Source organism: Rousettus aegyptiacus, unplaced genomic scaffold (assembly GCF_014176215.1).
Source record: "Rousettus aegyptiacus isolate mRouAeg1 unplaced genomic scaffold, mRouAeg1.p scaffold_m13_p_7, whole genome shotgun sequence".
NCBI lineage: Eukaryota > Metazoa > Chordata > Mammalia > Chiroptera > Pteropodidae > Rousettus > Rousettus aegyptiacus.
Genome location: NW_023416310.1, coordinates 95,057,329 through 95,069,342, shown reverse-complemented (window position 1 = coordinate 95,069,342; position 12,014 = coordinate 95,057,329). Strand labels below are relative to the sequence as shown.

The 12,014-nt window shown below is 36.4% G+C and overlaps 1 protein-coding gene across 3 annotated transcripts in view; it reads left to right on the top strand.

Annotated features, from left to right (window-relative positions):
- The window catches only part of ARHGAP26 (Rho GTPase activating protein 26), a 384,667-nt gene that overhangs the window by 229,330 nt on the left and 143,323 nt on the right, over positions 1–12,014 (top strand). For all 3 annotated transcript variants that reach the window (XR_001594606.2, XM_016126539.2, XM_016126542.2), the window contains exons 15-17: positions 8,015–8,102; positions 9,985–10,043; positions 11,559–11,664. Coding sequence is in view for 2 of the 3 variants with exons in the window: in XM_016126539.2 (XP_015982025.1) it covers positions 8,015–8,102; positions 9,985–10,043; positions 11,559–11,664 (253 nt within the window). In the remaining variant the exon portion in view is untranslated. The remainder of the gene's footprint in view (positions 1–8,014; positions 8,103–9,984; positions 10,044–11,558; positions 11,665–12,014) is intronic.

Sequence of the window (12,014 nt, the reverse complement as noted above, 5' to 3'; positions counted from 1 at the left end):
TTGAATGTGATTTCTTTTGGCCATGTATTTGGTAGATATACTATAACTTTAATCAGTCCTCTATGCTCAGATATGAAGACTGACTGCAATTCTAGAAAATACTTGGGTGAACATCCCCTAGGGATAGGAAGTGCAGGTTAACAGCATGCATTTTTTAGGGTTAGACAAGTTGCAGTTCTTATCGCTTATCTGTTTGACTCTGCGCGAGTTGTTTAAACCTGTCTAGCCTTCTATCTCATATGTCCCTGCCACTATAACAATGTGAGGATTAAATCAAAAGAGTGGGTTACTGAGTCCAGAGCCTCCACGTGGTAGTCAATAAATGTTAGCTGTTGTTATTTTTTATTTTTATATTATTTCCTTGAGCTTTATTTTAATATGTCGAATTGCTGGGTCAAGGTATGTACATGTTTTCAAGGCCCTTAATTGATATTCCTAAATTTGCTATCAACAAAGTCTTAGGAGAGTGTCCTATACATCACATCCTTGCCATCTCTATTACTTTTTTGCATATAAATTATAAATATATTTTAAAATGTATCTCATTTTTATTTAACTTTGCATTTCTGTAAATCGGGTGAGTTTTCAATGTTTTTCGTGGTTTTCTTGCTGATTTATGTTTCTCTTTTCATGAAGTACCTATTTGTATTCTTAGCCTGTTTTTCTATTGGTGTAGTAATCTTTGGGTTGTAAGACCTTTTTAGATATGGAGGCTATGTTACCAATATTTTTTTCCAGATTATCATTTATCTTGAACTTAATTTATGGCACTTTTATTTTTGTTTTGTCTTATGAATGTTTAAAATTTTTATGAAGCCTAATCTTTTATGAAATCAGTCTTTTTCCTATATGGATTATGCCTTAAAAGACCTTCCCCATTCCAGGATTATAAAACCTTTTTGTTTTCCTTAAAATCCAAATGTAACTTATTCATGCAATATGAGAACTACTCTTTTCCTCAAGTAGTTATCCAATTAACCAATAACTATATAATGAGAAAATTGCCACCTTTCCATTACTTTTAAATATCTCCATAGAAGTCACTCTTTTGTACATATTGAGGTCTGATGAACGAGTTTTTAACATATGTTTTTTTGGGGGGAAAAAACTTTTTTTCATTATTATTCAATCCTCAATTTAAAAAATACATTATCATCATTCTTCACTATTTTCATGTTTATTTTCTCCTGATTTTTTGCATTTTAGTAAAAATTCTCAAACTTGTGACCCATATCCATGCCATTTATTTAAATTTCATTTGGGTTGATTTTTTGTTGTTGTTTATAATGCAGATTTGAATTTTTGATGTCTTTACTTACTTAGCTGTTTCCTACCTTTCAGCTATCATCTTTATTATTTCAGTCTATTTCTCTTTTTATTTGGTGTCTTATTTCACAGCATCCATTTTTTTTTTTTAAATTTTATTTAGAATACTGAACAGGCACTTCCTGAAAATTTTGTAGAGGCTTTTATCTCCATATTTTCTGCCAACAAGTATTTTATCAGCTTAAAAAATCTTCTGTTTAATCAAACTTGAACAAAGAGAAGTTTATAAATCTTTGCAATTAAATTCACTGTGGATAGATCTTATTCTGCTGCAGTTTTCCTGAAAGCTGTTGGAATCATCCTCTCATTTGAAATTGGAAGACTATTATACGTGATTCCATCCACCTTTCTGACATTTTCTTTAATCTTTCATTTAGTGTAGACCTATATGCCTGAATTGATTTCTCCTGATTCTGTTGTTTGGTTATGATTCTGGGAGAAGTGGAGTTTTTTCTTGGTTAATATGAGGTGTGCTGAGGTTCTTCCCTTGTCACCCTCATGTTTCCTCTAAGACTTTCCCTCATCGGAATTCATTTCCCTTACCATAGAGGATGTCTCTCCACCTCTGTCCCCAGTCTAATTTCACTGTCCATATTGTAATCTTAGGATGATTCTGTCCACTCCAGAAAGCAGCTTCCCCCAGTGAGTGTGCTGGGATGGAGGCCATACATGTGGCATCCCTTCCTGGCATGGCTTTGGCTATACTGTAGGGTGGGTGAAGGGCTGTGGCCTATATCATTGTTCCCCTAATTGGATTTTCCTCATTCCTTCGTCTGAGCTTTGCCTAGTTGGTATTCCTTTGGTGACAGGCAGAACGTTAACAGTGAACCCATTTTTCCGTGCTGTTGAAACTTCGTGTTCCTTTTTTTTTTGCATGTCTTTATTAGTATTTTACCTTGATGGTAAAGGAATGCAAATTCGGTGTTATTTTTCTCATCTTATTCTATAACTTTTTCCTTTTTTTAAACTAATGTTTAAAGCCAGGTTGGTGCTACAGAGAAGACATGGAAGATATTAAATTGCAGTGTTTTAAAGCACCAAATTATAGTAACATGCCTCACCCACTGATCTCCGATCTAGTCATGAACTATTCTTCCTTACAAATCCTGGACCTTGAATGTCTGTATTCCCTTTTTCTGTGCCCTTCATTCCTACACCTTGTCACAAAATAGCATAAATAAAAGCAAGTGAGGACTTCCTTCAGAAGAAATCCTAAAGTGATAGACATTCTTCATGACAACTCTCAAGACTTGAAGGTTTATTTAGTAAAGGGTAGACACAGCCCCAGACTTTGAAGACCATAGCCTTGTAGAAGCAGCAGAGCTATGCAAAAAGTGAATTTCTAATTTTATTCATCTGTAAAGGGGAGCAGACAAATGATGACAACTTTGAAATAGTAGATTGTTAGGATGGGGATTGATCCTTCTGGAAGCTAGTAAGGTCACTTCTAACCACAATCTTGAGTTCCCAGAGGATGGAGACCTCAGAAACTCACCTTCCTCTCTGCTATTCCCACCATCACTTTTGCTTATTGGGAGGTTTCAAGTAGGTTCTCCTCAGACAGGGACTTGAGAGAATAAGAGGTTTTAGATGTCAGAACAGGAGTGGCTAGAGGTACTCTGGATTTGTGGATACTAGATATAATAAGTGATTAAAGTTTTTAAAAGATGTGTGACTTTCATAATGAGAAAATAATTTGCTAGAGTAAACAAATTTGCTTCTCAGATTGCTAAATTTTAAATCTAATCTCGAAAGCCTTACCTGTAGGATAAGTGAAAAGAGGTCTTGTTTATGTAGAGCATAGCATACTTATATAAACCTCTTCCTCAAAGACGTAATGGAGATATAAAAGGTTCAAGAAGATTTTAGAAAAAGACAGAAAACAAAATACAACTGTTTAAATGCAGGAAAGCAAGACCATACAGTATTTTAAGCAAGACATAAGGAATGGCATGTAGGTCTCTGGAACAGACAAGAGAAACCAGAAATAGGACCCATACAGATTAACTGGGAATGGATTATAGTTTTAAACCTAAGAGCTTAAACTATAAAACTTCGTGAAGAAAACAGGAGAAAATCTCTGTGACCTTGGTTTAGAAAAGATTTCTTGGATGAAACACAAAAGCAGGAACCATAATAGAAAAATCTGATAAACTGAACATTATTCAAATAAAAAACTTCTTCTCTTTAAAAGATAGCGAGAAAAGAAAAAAACTACAGATCAGAAGAAAGTATTTGCAAAATATGTCTTATAAATGATTTGTATCCAGAATATATTAAAAAAAACTCCCGCAACTTAGTAATAATAAAACAACAGCCCAGTTTTTAAAATGGACAAGAGATTTGAACAAACAGCTCACCAGAGAAAATATACAAATGGCCAAAAAGCACATGCAATGATGACCAACATCATTAGTCATTAAGGGAAAGCAAATTTAAAAAATGCATTATCACTACATGCCTACTAGAATAGCTAAAATTTCCATTTTAAACATATGACTATATCATGTGTTGATGAAGATGTGAAGCAGTTCTCACGTTGCCAGTGGGAATGCAAAATGGCTCAGCTGTTTTAGAAAATAATTTGGCAGTCTCTGCTAAAGTTAATTGTACTCAATATATGACCCACTCTTACTTATTTTTACCCAGTTCCACTGCTAGGTATATACCGAAGAGATGAAAATGTAGTCCATATATAAAGACCTGTATTCAGATATTTATAGCAACTTTATTCATAACAGCTCGAAATTGGAAACAACATAAATGCCCATCAGCTAGTGAAGGGATAAATAAATTGTGGCATATCCATAAAATTGAATACTACTCAGTAATAAAAAGATTGAACTACTGGTACATAAACAACTTGAATGGATTTCAAAAGTATTCTATATGTGAAAGCGATTCCAGGGGGCTGGAGGTGAAGGGAGGGGGATTGACTATAAAGGGCACAGTCTAATTTTTGAAGCTGATGGAAATTATTTATATCTTGATTGTGGTGTTAGTTACATGATTATATTTGTCAACAATTATGGAACTGTGTACACCTTAAACTGTATAATGTATGCCAACTGTAATTGAAAAATAAAAATATTTTTTAAAATTATGGAAATATATACTTAAAGTGTGACTATACCTCAGTAGACTTGAATCTAAACATAGGAAGTGATTCTCAGTCTTCCTTCTTATTGAAGTACAAATTAAAACAGTCAGATAACCTTTTCTTAAACCTATCAGATTGGCTAGGATCAGTGTTCAATCATATGACGTCAAGGATCTAGTGAAGGAGTCACTCTCATACTTAAATATAGTGGGTACAACCTCTGAAGGGCAGTTGAGCAATGTATTTCAAAATCAAAAACGCACATACTTTTGACCCAGAAGTTCCACTTCAAGGAATTTTTTCTACAGGTAAGACATGTAAAAATATTATTGTTTATTATAGCAAAAGCAGGGAACAATCTTAATTTCCATAAATGAGACATTTAACTATGGTACAGTAAAGTACTGTGAAGTAGATATATTTGTGTACTGATATGGAACAATTTCTTAAGCTATTGTTAAATGAAAATAACAGTGCACAGAATGACATGTATAGAGTGCTTCTGTTTGTGTTTTTACAAAGATGTGTGTAATCGTATCTTACTTGTTCATGCATATACTGTTGGAGATGGTATACAACTAATATCAGCAGTTGCCCCTAGCAGAGGAAAGGTGAACCTTTTTAATGTATATCTATTTGTTTTGCTTGAATTTTTTTTTTTTATTTTGTGCTTATATTACCTTCTCAGTTAAAGAAAAAATTATAATGAGGAAATTTAGAATACGCAAGTGACTTTCCTAATCATTTCCTCCCGAAGGTCCTTCGTATTTTTGTCAGCAGCACAACAGTGTACTAGATGGATCTTTGGACTGACCCAGTGTGAGAGCTCTAAGACCACCTCACCTTGTCACCACTGCTTCTAGTCTGTCTCCTGTTTTTCCAAATTTGTGTTGGAGTAGGTAGAGGAGGAAATACACTCATTTCATTCTACCCACAGGATGCTTTTTTGTTTGTTGGATTGCTCCTCTAGTTTATGTCAGTTTTACTAAGCACTGCAATGATCAAATGACATGGTAGGAAGAAAAGTACCGAGTTCTGACGAAAATTTTACATTACATCTTCACATCTTGTTCAGATGCTACCAGGAGGCTTCTATTAGTGAGGGGAGCATTAACAGAAGGGAGGTGTGGACATCGGCGGCACTTTCTGAGAATGAGGTAGCCTGTGAGGCTGTCTTCAATTTAGTTTGGATATTAAATGAATTAAAATGGACATGCTCAAGTTATGAGCCTTGCCTCATCAGTGCTATAAAAAGCCCTTTAACCTGGCTGTAATTTGACTCTCCTCTCTGTAATGTTACACAATATTCCTATGGTAACAGAGCCTGAATAAGTGGAAGCTAATCATTAGTTTGCTAAATGTGATTCATGGAACAGTTCATAACTCCCAGACCTGCCAACTGCTGCTTGTTTAGTGTCATGTTCACTCTTCTTGGGTAGAAGTTGGTTTGTTCCTCAGAAAAATGTACAGTAACGTTTGTCTTGTATCTAGGAACCACGCAAGATGGCAGCGCTCCATGTGTCTTGGTCATGGGAGGGGAAAAGGTCAGGTTAAGCGAAGTTTTTTAGTACATATACTTCTGCAGGAAAAAACCAGTAACAGTGTAAGATGACAAAGCAAGAAAAGAAGTAAAGCTACAGCAGTTTTAGATATTTGGAAAAATCACACTTTGTTCACTTTTCAGAAATTTGCTGTGATAGAACTCTGTGGAGTTTACTGTTGTGTGGGCCTAGAAATAAAATCATGCTTTTTAGGTTCTTCCTTGTTGGTTTCATGTGACATGACAGACTTCATTATTGCCCATAGTTACTTGCAAACACATAGAGCCTAAATCCTTAAGCCACTCATGACTCTTTGGCCTCCTATAATGAAAGTAGGTTCTTTCTCAGAGTACTGAAAATGTATTGTGCGCACCTGTGACTCATTCTCCTTTCCAAATGTAAGACTTTTAGCTCTGCAGGAAGAACTCTTCATAGAGACTATACAGAAAGAGACAGTCTGGTGGCTATCTCTGTTTACCTGCTATATCATTTAGGTCTCTTTGGATTATAGAAAACAAATTCTGATTTCAACTGGTTTATGGAAAAGGGGCATTTTTTGGCTCACATGATTAAAAAGGCATGGAGAGATAGAAAGGCTCAAACCATGTCATCAAGACCCACTTTTCTGCTTCTACCATCTCTGGCTTTGTTTGTTGGACTCAGTCTCAGGCTCTATGTGATGGCACCTTGCACAGTTGTATAACCTTCCAGGTGCAAACCAACCAGGAAATAGCAAGTAGCCTTTCCTTTATCTTCTAGAAAAGTAATGAAGTTCTCTTTGATTTAACTGGCTTAGTTCTTGGGCCATTTCTGAACTAGCCACAGGGTCCAGAGAGATGCTGCACTTTGGTCTGTCTTGAATCTCATTCCCTACCACTGAAAGGGGGAAGCCTCACCTGAGCACTTGGAGTAGGTGTAAGAAAAAGATAGCAGTCCAACTGAAAATGAGTCTCTGAGCAGAAACAAAAGGGAATGGGAACTAGTATTTACTATGAGGAAGCTGGATTCTCCCTTCAATTTACTGAAAGACTACATTTTCAACTGTCTTGCCAGCAGTAGGATGGGGTTCTGCTGGCTTGTGAAGCAGGTCATACTCCCCAGACTCTGCCTCTTATTCTCACCTGTTTGTGTGATGCTCAGGAAGACTATAAGAATTTTCTCATTTCTTATAATACACACTTATTTAAAATACACACATTTTTTAAAAATCTGTGCAAGAGGAGACAAAAGAAGAAATGGTCAGGAGCTGATATAAGTATGGTAGTTCTCATTGTGCTTCTTGGCTTAAGGCAATTAAAATATATATTATATATAAAAGTAATGGAATGAAGTCATAATTTAGAAAATATGGAAACCATAATTCTATCATTCTAATATAACCACCATTTTATTAATTTTAGAGTATTTCTTTTAAGCCTTTGTTCATATGAGTTTCTCACAAACATTTAAATCTTGTGGGCTATTTTTTGTTACATGGTTTTTTTATTACATGATAATCCAGGCATTTCACATATTGCTATATAGCCATCATTATCATGTAAAGGCAACATAATATTTTATCAAGTAGATGTACCATAATTAGTCATTTTTCTATCATTGGACATTTAGATTGTCTCTTTAAATTTTTTTTCCTACTGTTATAAAAAAATAGTATGCGTTGAACATTTTGGGGATATGTAGCTTTTCTCATGCTTTATCTTATTTCATGAGGCTAGATTATGTGAAGTGGGATTATCAGTTCAAAGGGTATAAACATCTTTATGACTCTTGATACATACTGCCAAATCGCTTTTCAAAACTGCTGCGTTTATCTCTTTTGCCTCCAGCAGATTACAGAAGGATCAGTTTCACTGCATTTTATTTTTTTTTTGCCAGTAATAGATATGTGGATTTTTAAAACGTTTTTCTAATTTAATAGGCAAAAGATAGGTGTCATTTTTGTTTTAATTTAAATTTCTTGGCTTAGTAGTGAGGCTGAATGCTTTTATGTATGCTTGTTTTTTATCTATATTTTCTGCTCTGCTTTACACATTGTCTTTTCTTTTAGACCCCAAAACAGCTTCTGAAACAGAAACGGATATCTGTGCAGAATGGGAGATCAAGACCATCACTAGTGCTTTGAAGACCTACCTAAGGTAGGGACTTTCCATTTGCATGGCGGAGTGCCAGCTCATAATCAGGCAGTCAGGAAGAAAGCAGTTTTCTTTTCAGCCTCCAGAGAGCTGTTGGGTGGGCGTTTGAAATATGGAAACAGCTATGTGTGGGTGCACTTAGCTCAGCTGGTCAATCAGATTGTAAATCATCCATAGTTGATGGGTTGCCATTGTGCGGTGGTGCCATGAGTGATTTAGGCAACTTTGTTCTTTAGAAGAAACTATTATGACAATTAGCCTTTAACAAAACCTAAAATATAGTGTTCCCCGAAATCCCTGAATACTCTATTAAGAAAACAAGGAATCAGATATCCCATTCTGTCACGAATGCATGATTACATACCCTATGTATTTGGATAGCTTTATGCATTGCAGATAGCATACATTGCTGACATTTGTCCTTAACAATGAGAACTTAATGGAACTCCTTTTTGACTCTGCTTAGATTAGAAAATATCACTTTACTGGAAAAGAGACTATTTTCCTCTAATAATGTATGCAATATTACTGCTGCCTCCCTACCCCTCCCTCTGTCATTAAGGGAGTAGCAATTGACTAACTGCCCACCTCTCAGTTTCATGAATAGATTGAAATTTATGCTGGACTTGAAGGGTAGGAACATTACAGCTCTTCACTGTGGTTTTTGCACAGGAAAGTGGGAGAGGTCTAGTCTTACACAAAGTGGAGAACTATCATCATGAGAAAATTAGCTTTGTACAGGTTCTGTGAAGGTTCTCTTGGCTCAAAAGCAAAGGAGGAAAAAGAATTGGTGATGATGGTTTCATTGGCTGTTGGGGATGGAAGAGTCTTGAAGTCAAGGATAAGATGTAATGCAAGGGATGACTAAGAGTTGACTTAAGGAATCCTGAGAACAAAATAAAATCTAAGCCAGGAATAATGTATAGTCTGTTGAGAAGCCTATTATTTGGACTATCAGAAAAACCTCAAGTTTACAGTTTAACATATTCATTAAATATTTGTAACTCAAATACTGTCATTGAACTTTAAAACCACATTGTAGAGGTTTGCATTTAGCACTTCTTTTCACATGTCAATACGGATTTCCTAATAAATAGCAAGTATAAAACATTTTTTATGAAATTTATTGGGGTGACATTGGTTAATAACATTACATAAGTTTCGAATGTACAGTTCCATAGTACATCATCTGCATATTGCACTGTGTGCTTATCAGACCAAGTCTGATCTCCCTCCATCACCGTGTATTTGGTCCCCTTACCCTTTTCATCCTCCTCCCAGTCCCCTTGCCCTCTGATAATCATCCTTCCGTTGTCTGTGTATGTAAATTTGTAAAACCTATTTTTAAAAAATAGCAGGTAAAATTTGGTTGTATCATGCTTAATGTTAGGGGTTCTAGTCCCTTGGCATTCTTGAGCAGCACTCCATAGTGAATTTGCCAGAAAAACACCTACAAAAGTCTCTCATAGTACTTACAGATGAACCGATTCTAATAATAAGGTGCTGGGAAGACAAGAGTTTGCAAATGCTTAGGTAGTTGCTTGTTTTTCAGACATATCTTACAATGCTCTTATTGATGGGTGAGTCACTGACTGAGAAGGGAACCTCTTGGTTTGTGCCAGACTGTTGTATTAGTGTTTTTCTAGTTGTGACTATGAAACATTTGTATGCATTCTCTTAAAATGGAGGGAGAACGAAAATTTCAGGTGAAATCTCAGGGCCTTTCAAAAGGGAAACTAAGTTGGACTAAGTCGAGTTGCATTGTTTCCCTCTGCTCTTTGCCTTTGAGAAATGTAATACAGTTTGGCAGTCTCTAGGCTGCTACTGTTTAGATAGAATATGATTGTTTTTATTAAGCTGACTAGTGTACATCCTTTTATTCCAGAATGCTTCCAGGACCACTCATGATGTACCAGTTTCAAAGAAGTTTCATCAAAGCAGCAAGTAAATTTTCTTTTTGTCACAGTTTTAAGGGGAGAGAATAGATTTTTCTATTTCAAAGAACAGTCAGTATATAAAAGTAAATATTATTTAATCCTTCATGTTCTGTATATAAACTATCTACATATGCACGCTCATGAGACTGACAGAATAAAAACGAAACCAAGTCAGGACTGCTAAGGGCCTTGCTACGCTGAATTTACAGTAGAGGAGACACACTTCAGAAGTGTGTTTCTGCAGGTGGGAAAAGGAGAGAAAAGCAAGTTTGCCTTTCTTAATTTGATTATTGCAGTTCTAATTCCTTGCGCTTTCCCCCACCCTTAAGTAGCATTTTGTGGAATGAATCAAATTTTACACATTACCTAAATTGAGCATTGGAAGTGTTTTCCTGAAAGCAACACCATTTATATAACTTGCCAGTCTGCTTTCTATCATGGCTTTCATTTACAGTCTCCGATCATTCTTTGACTATACAGGTCCTTAGCATCATATTACTGGTATTAAAATACATAGGGATTAGGTGCAAGCTACCCTAAGTACACTAGTATCTGTCTACGTGGGGCAGGCCTCCTGTAGGTGCAGTAGATTCTTTATCACATTTAAATCTGGCATGAAACCTCACAGTGCTATTATGCCAATAGCCTGTGCCTCAACCTGCTCCCTTTAAGCCTTCAGAGTTTGTTTACTCTGGTAGTTACTACTAGCCTAATTTAGTCACAACTAATGTTCTGATGGCCTTTTCTACTTATAGTTGTCCTCTTAAAACAAGGAGAAAGACATGGAAGAAACCTAGGGGCAAAATGTTTATGTGATTCCTTTCTCAGAGAAATTCCAAACCCATAGCAACCATTCTCTAATTAAACCCTCACATCAGTCCTATAAATAGGTGTGGTGAGTACCATCATTCTATTTCCCAGACAAACGTAGTCACTCACCCAAGTTCACCCAAGAGAACATGACAGGCCATGATTTAGGTTACAGGTTGGCAGAAAGATTTACATATTTATGTGCCATTCTTTTCTTCTATACCAGGTTGGCTGTCACACATAGTGTGAGCATAACTGGGCATTGCCTTTGATTTCTTTGATACTGTCTTGAGGTGTTGTTTTGATACTTGAGACCCTTGCAGTGTTGTTCACATACGATTTGTTTATCACTCGATGAGTGCATGAAGTTCCTTCTTTCCTTGAAATGAAGCTGTCACTCTAGGGAGTCAGCTGCTCCCAAGTTTGTTCCTGTTTTGAGCATGCAGTCGACTGGCTCCATTTCACCATGTCATCATTTTGGCTTCAGTTTTTGACAGTCTCTTTTTAAAAAATGACCTCTGTTACAGAAAGCAGCATTAAAAAACACTTCTAGGTCTAGACATTCTAGTCATGAGTACACAGAACAGGAGCTTAAACCTCTGAGAAATCCTCCGTCTGTTAGTGTCCAACATTTGGTTTCCTTTGATTTTTGTCTTGTAAACTGAGTTGGCTGTGATACTGACCAAATATAACCCCCCTTCTACCTTTGCAGAACTGGAGAACCAGGAGTCTCGGGTCTCTGAAATCCATAGCCTTGTTCATCGGCTCCCAGAGAAAAATAGGCAGATGTTACAGCTGCTCATGAACCACTTGGCAAAGTAGGTTTAAAACTGATTGCTGGCTCTTTTCTCACCGCTGGAAAGTTCTTATCTTAGCACTAAAGCTGATCTGTTTTGCTTATATTTGCCTCTCCCACTCTTGCCTCTGGTATGCTGGAGGCTTAGGAAAGAAATGTGTGAAATGTTAACTGCAGTGGGTAACAGTGGCAAATGCCAGTAGTCTGGGGAAGTGGCCATGTGACTAGGCCACCAGGCAGAGTTTTCAGGGGATTTTTGCACATGTGGTGATCAAGGGCAAATAGGAATATATCATCCATGATACCAGGTCACTAAGCAGAGTTTTCAGGAGTTATATGTTCTTGTGACAGTCAAGGGCAAACAGGAGTATG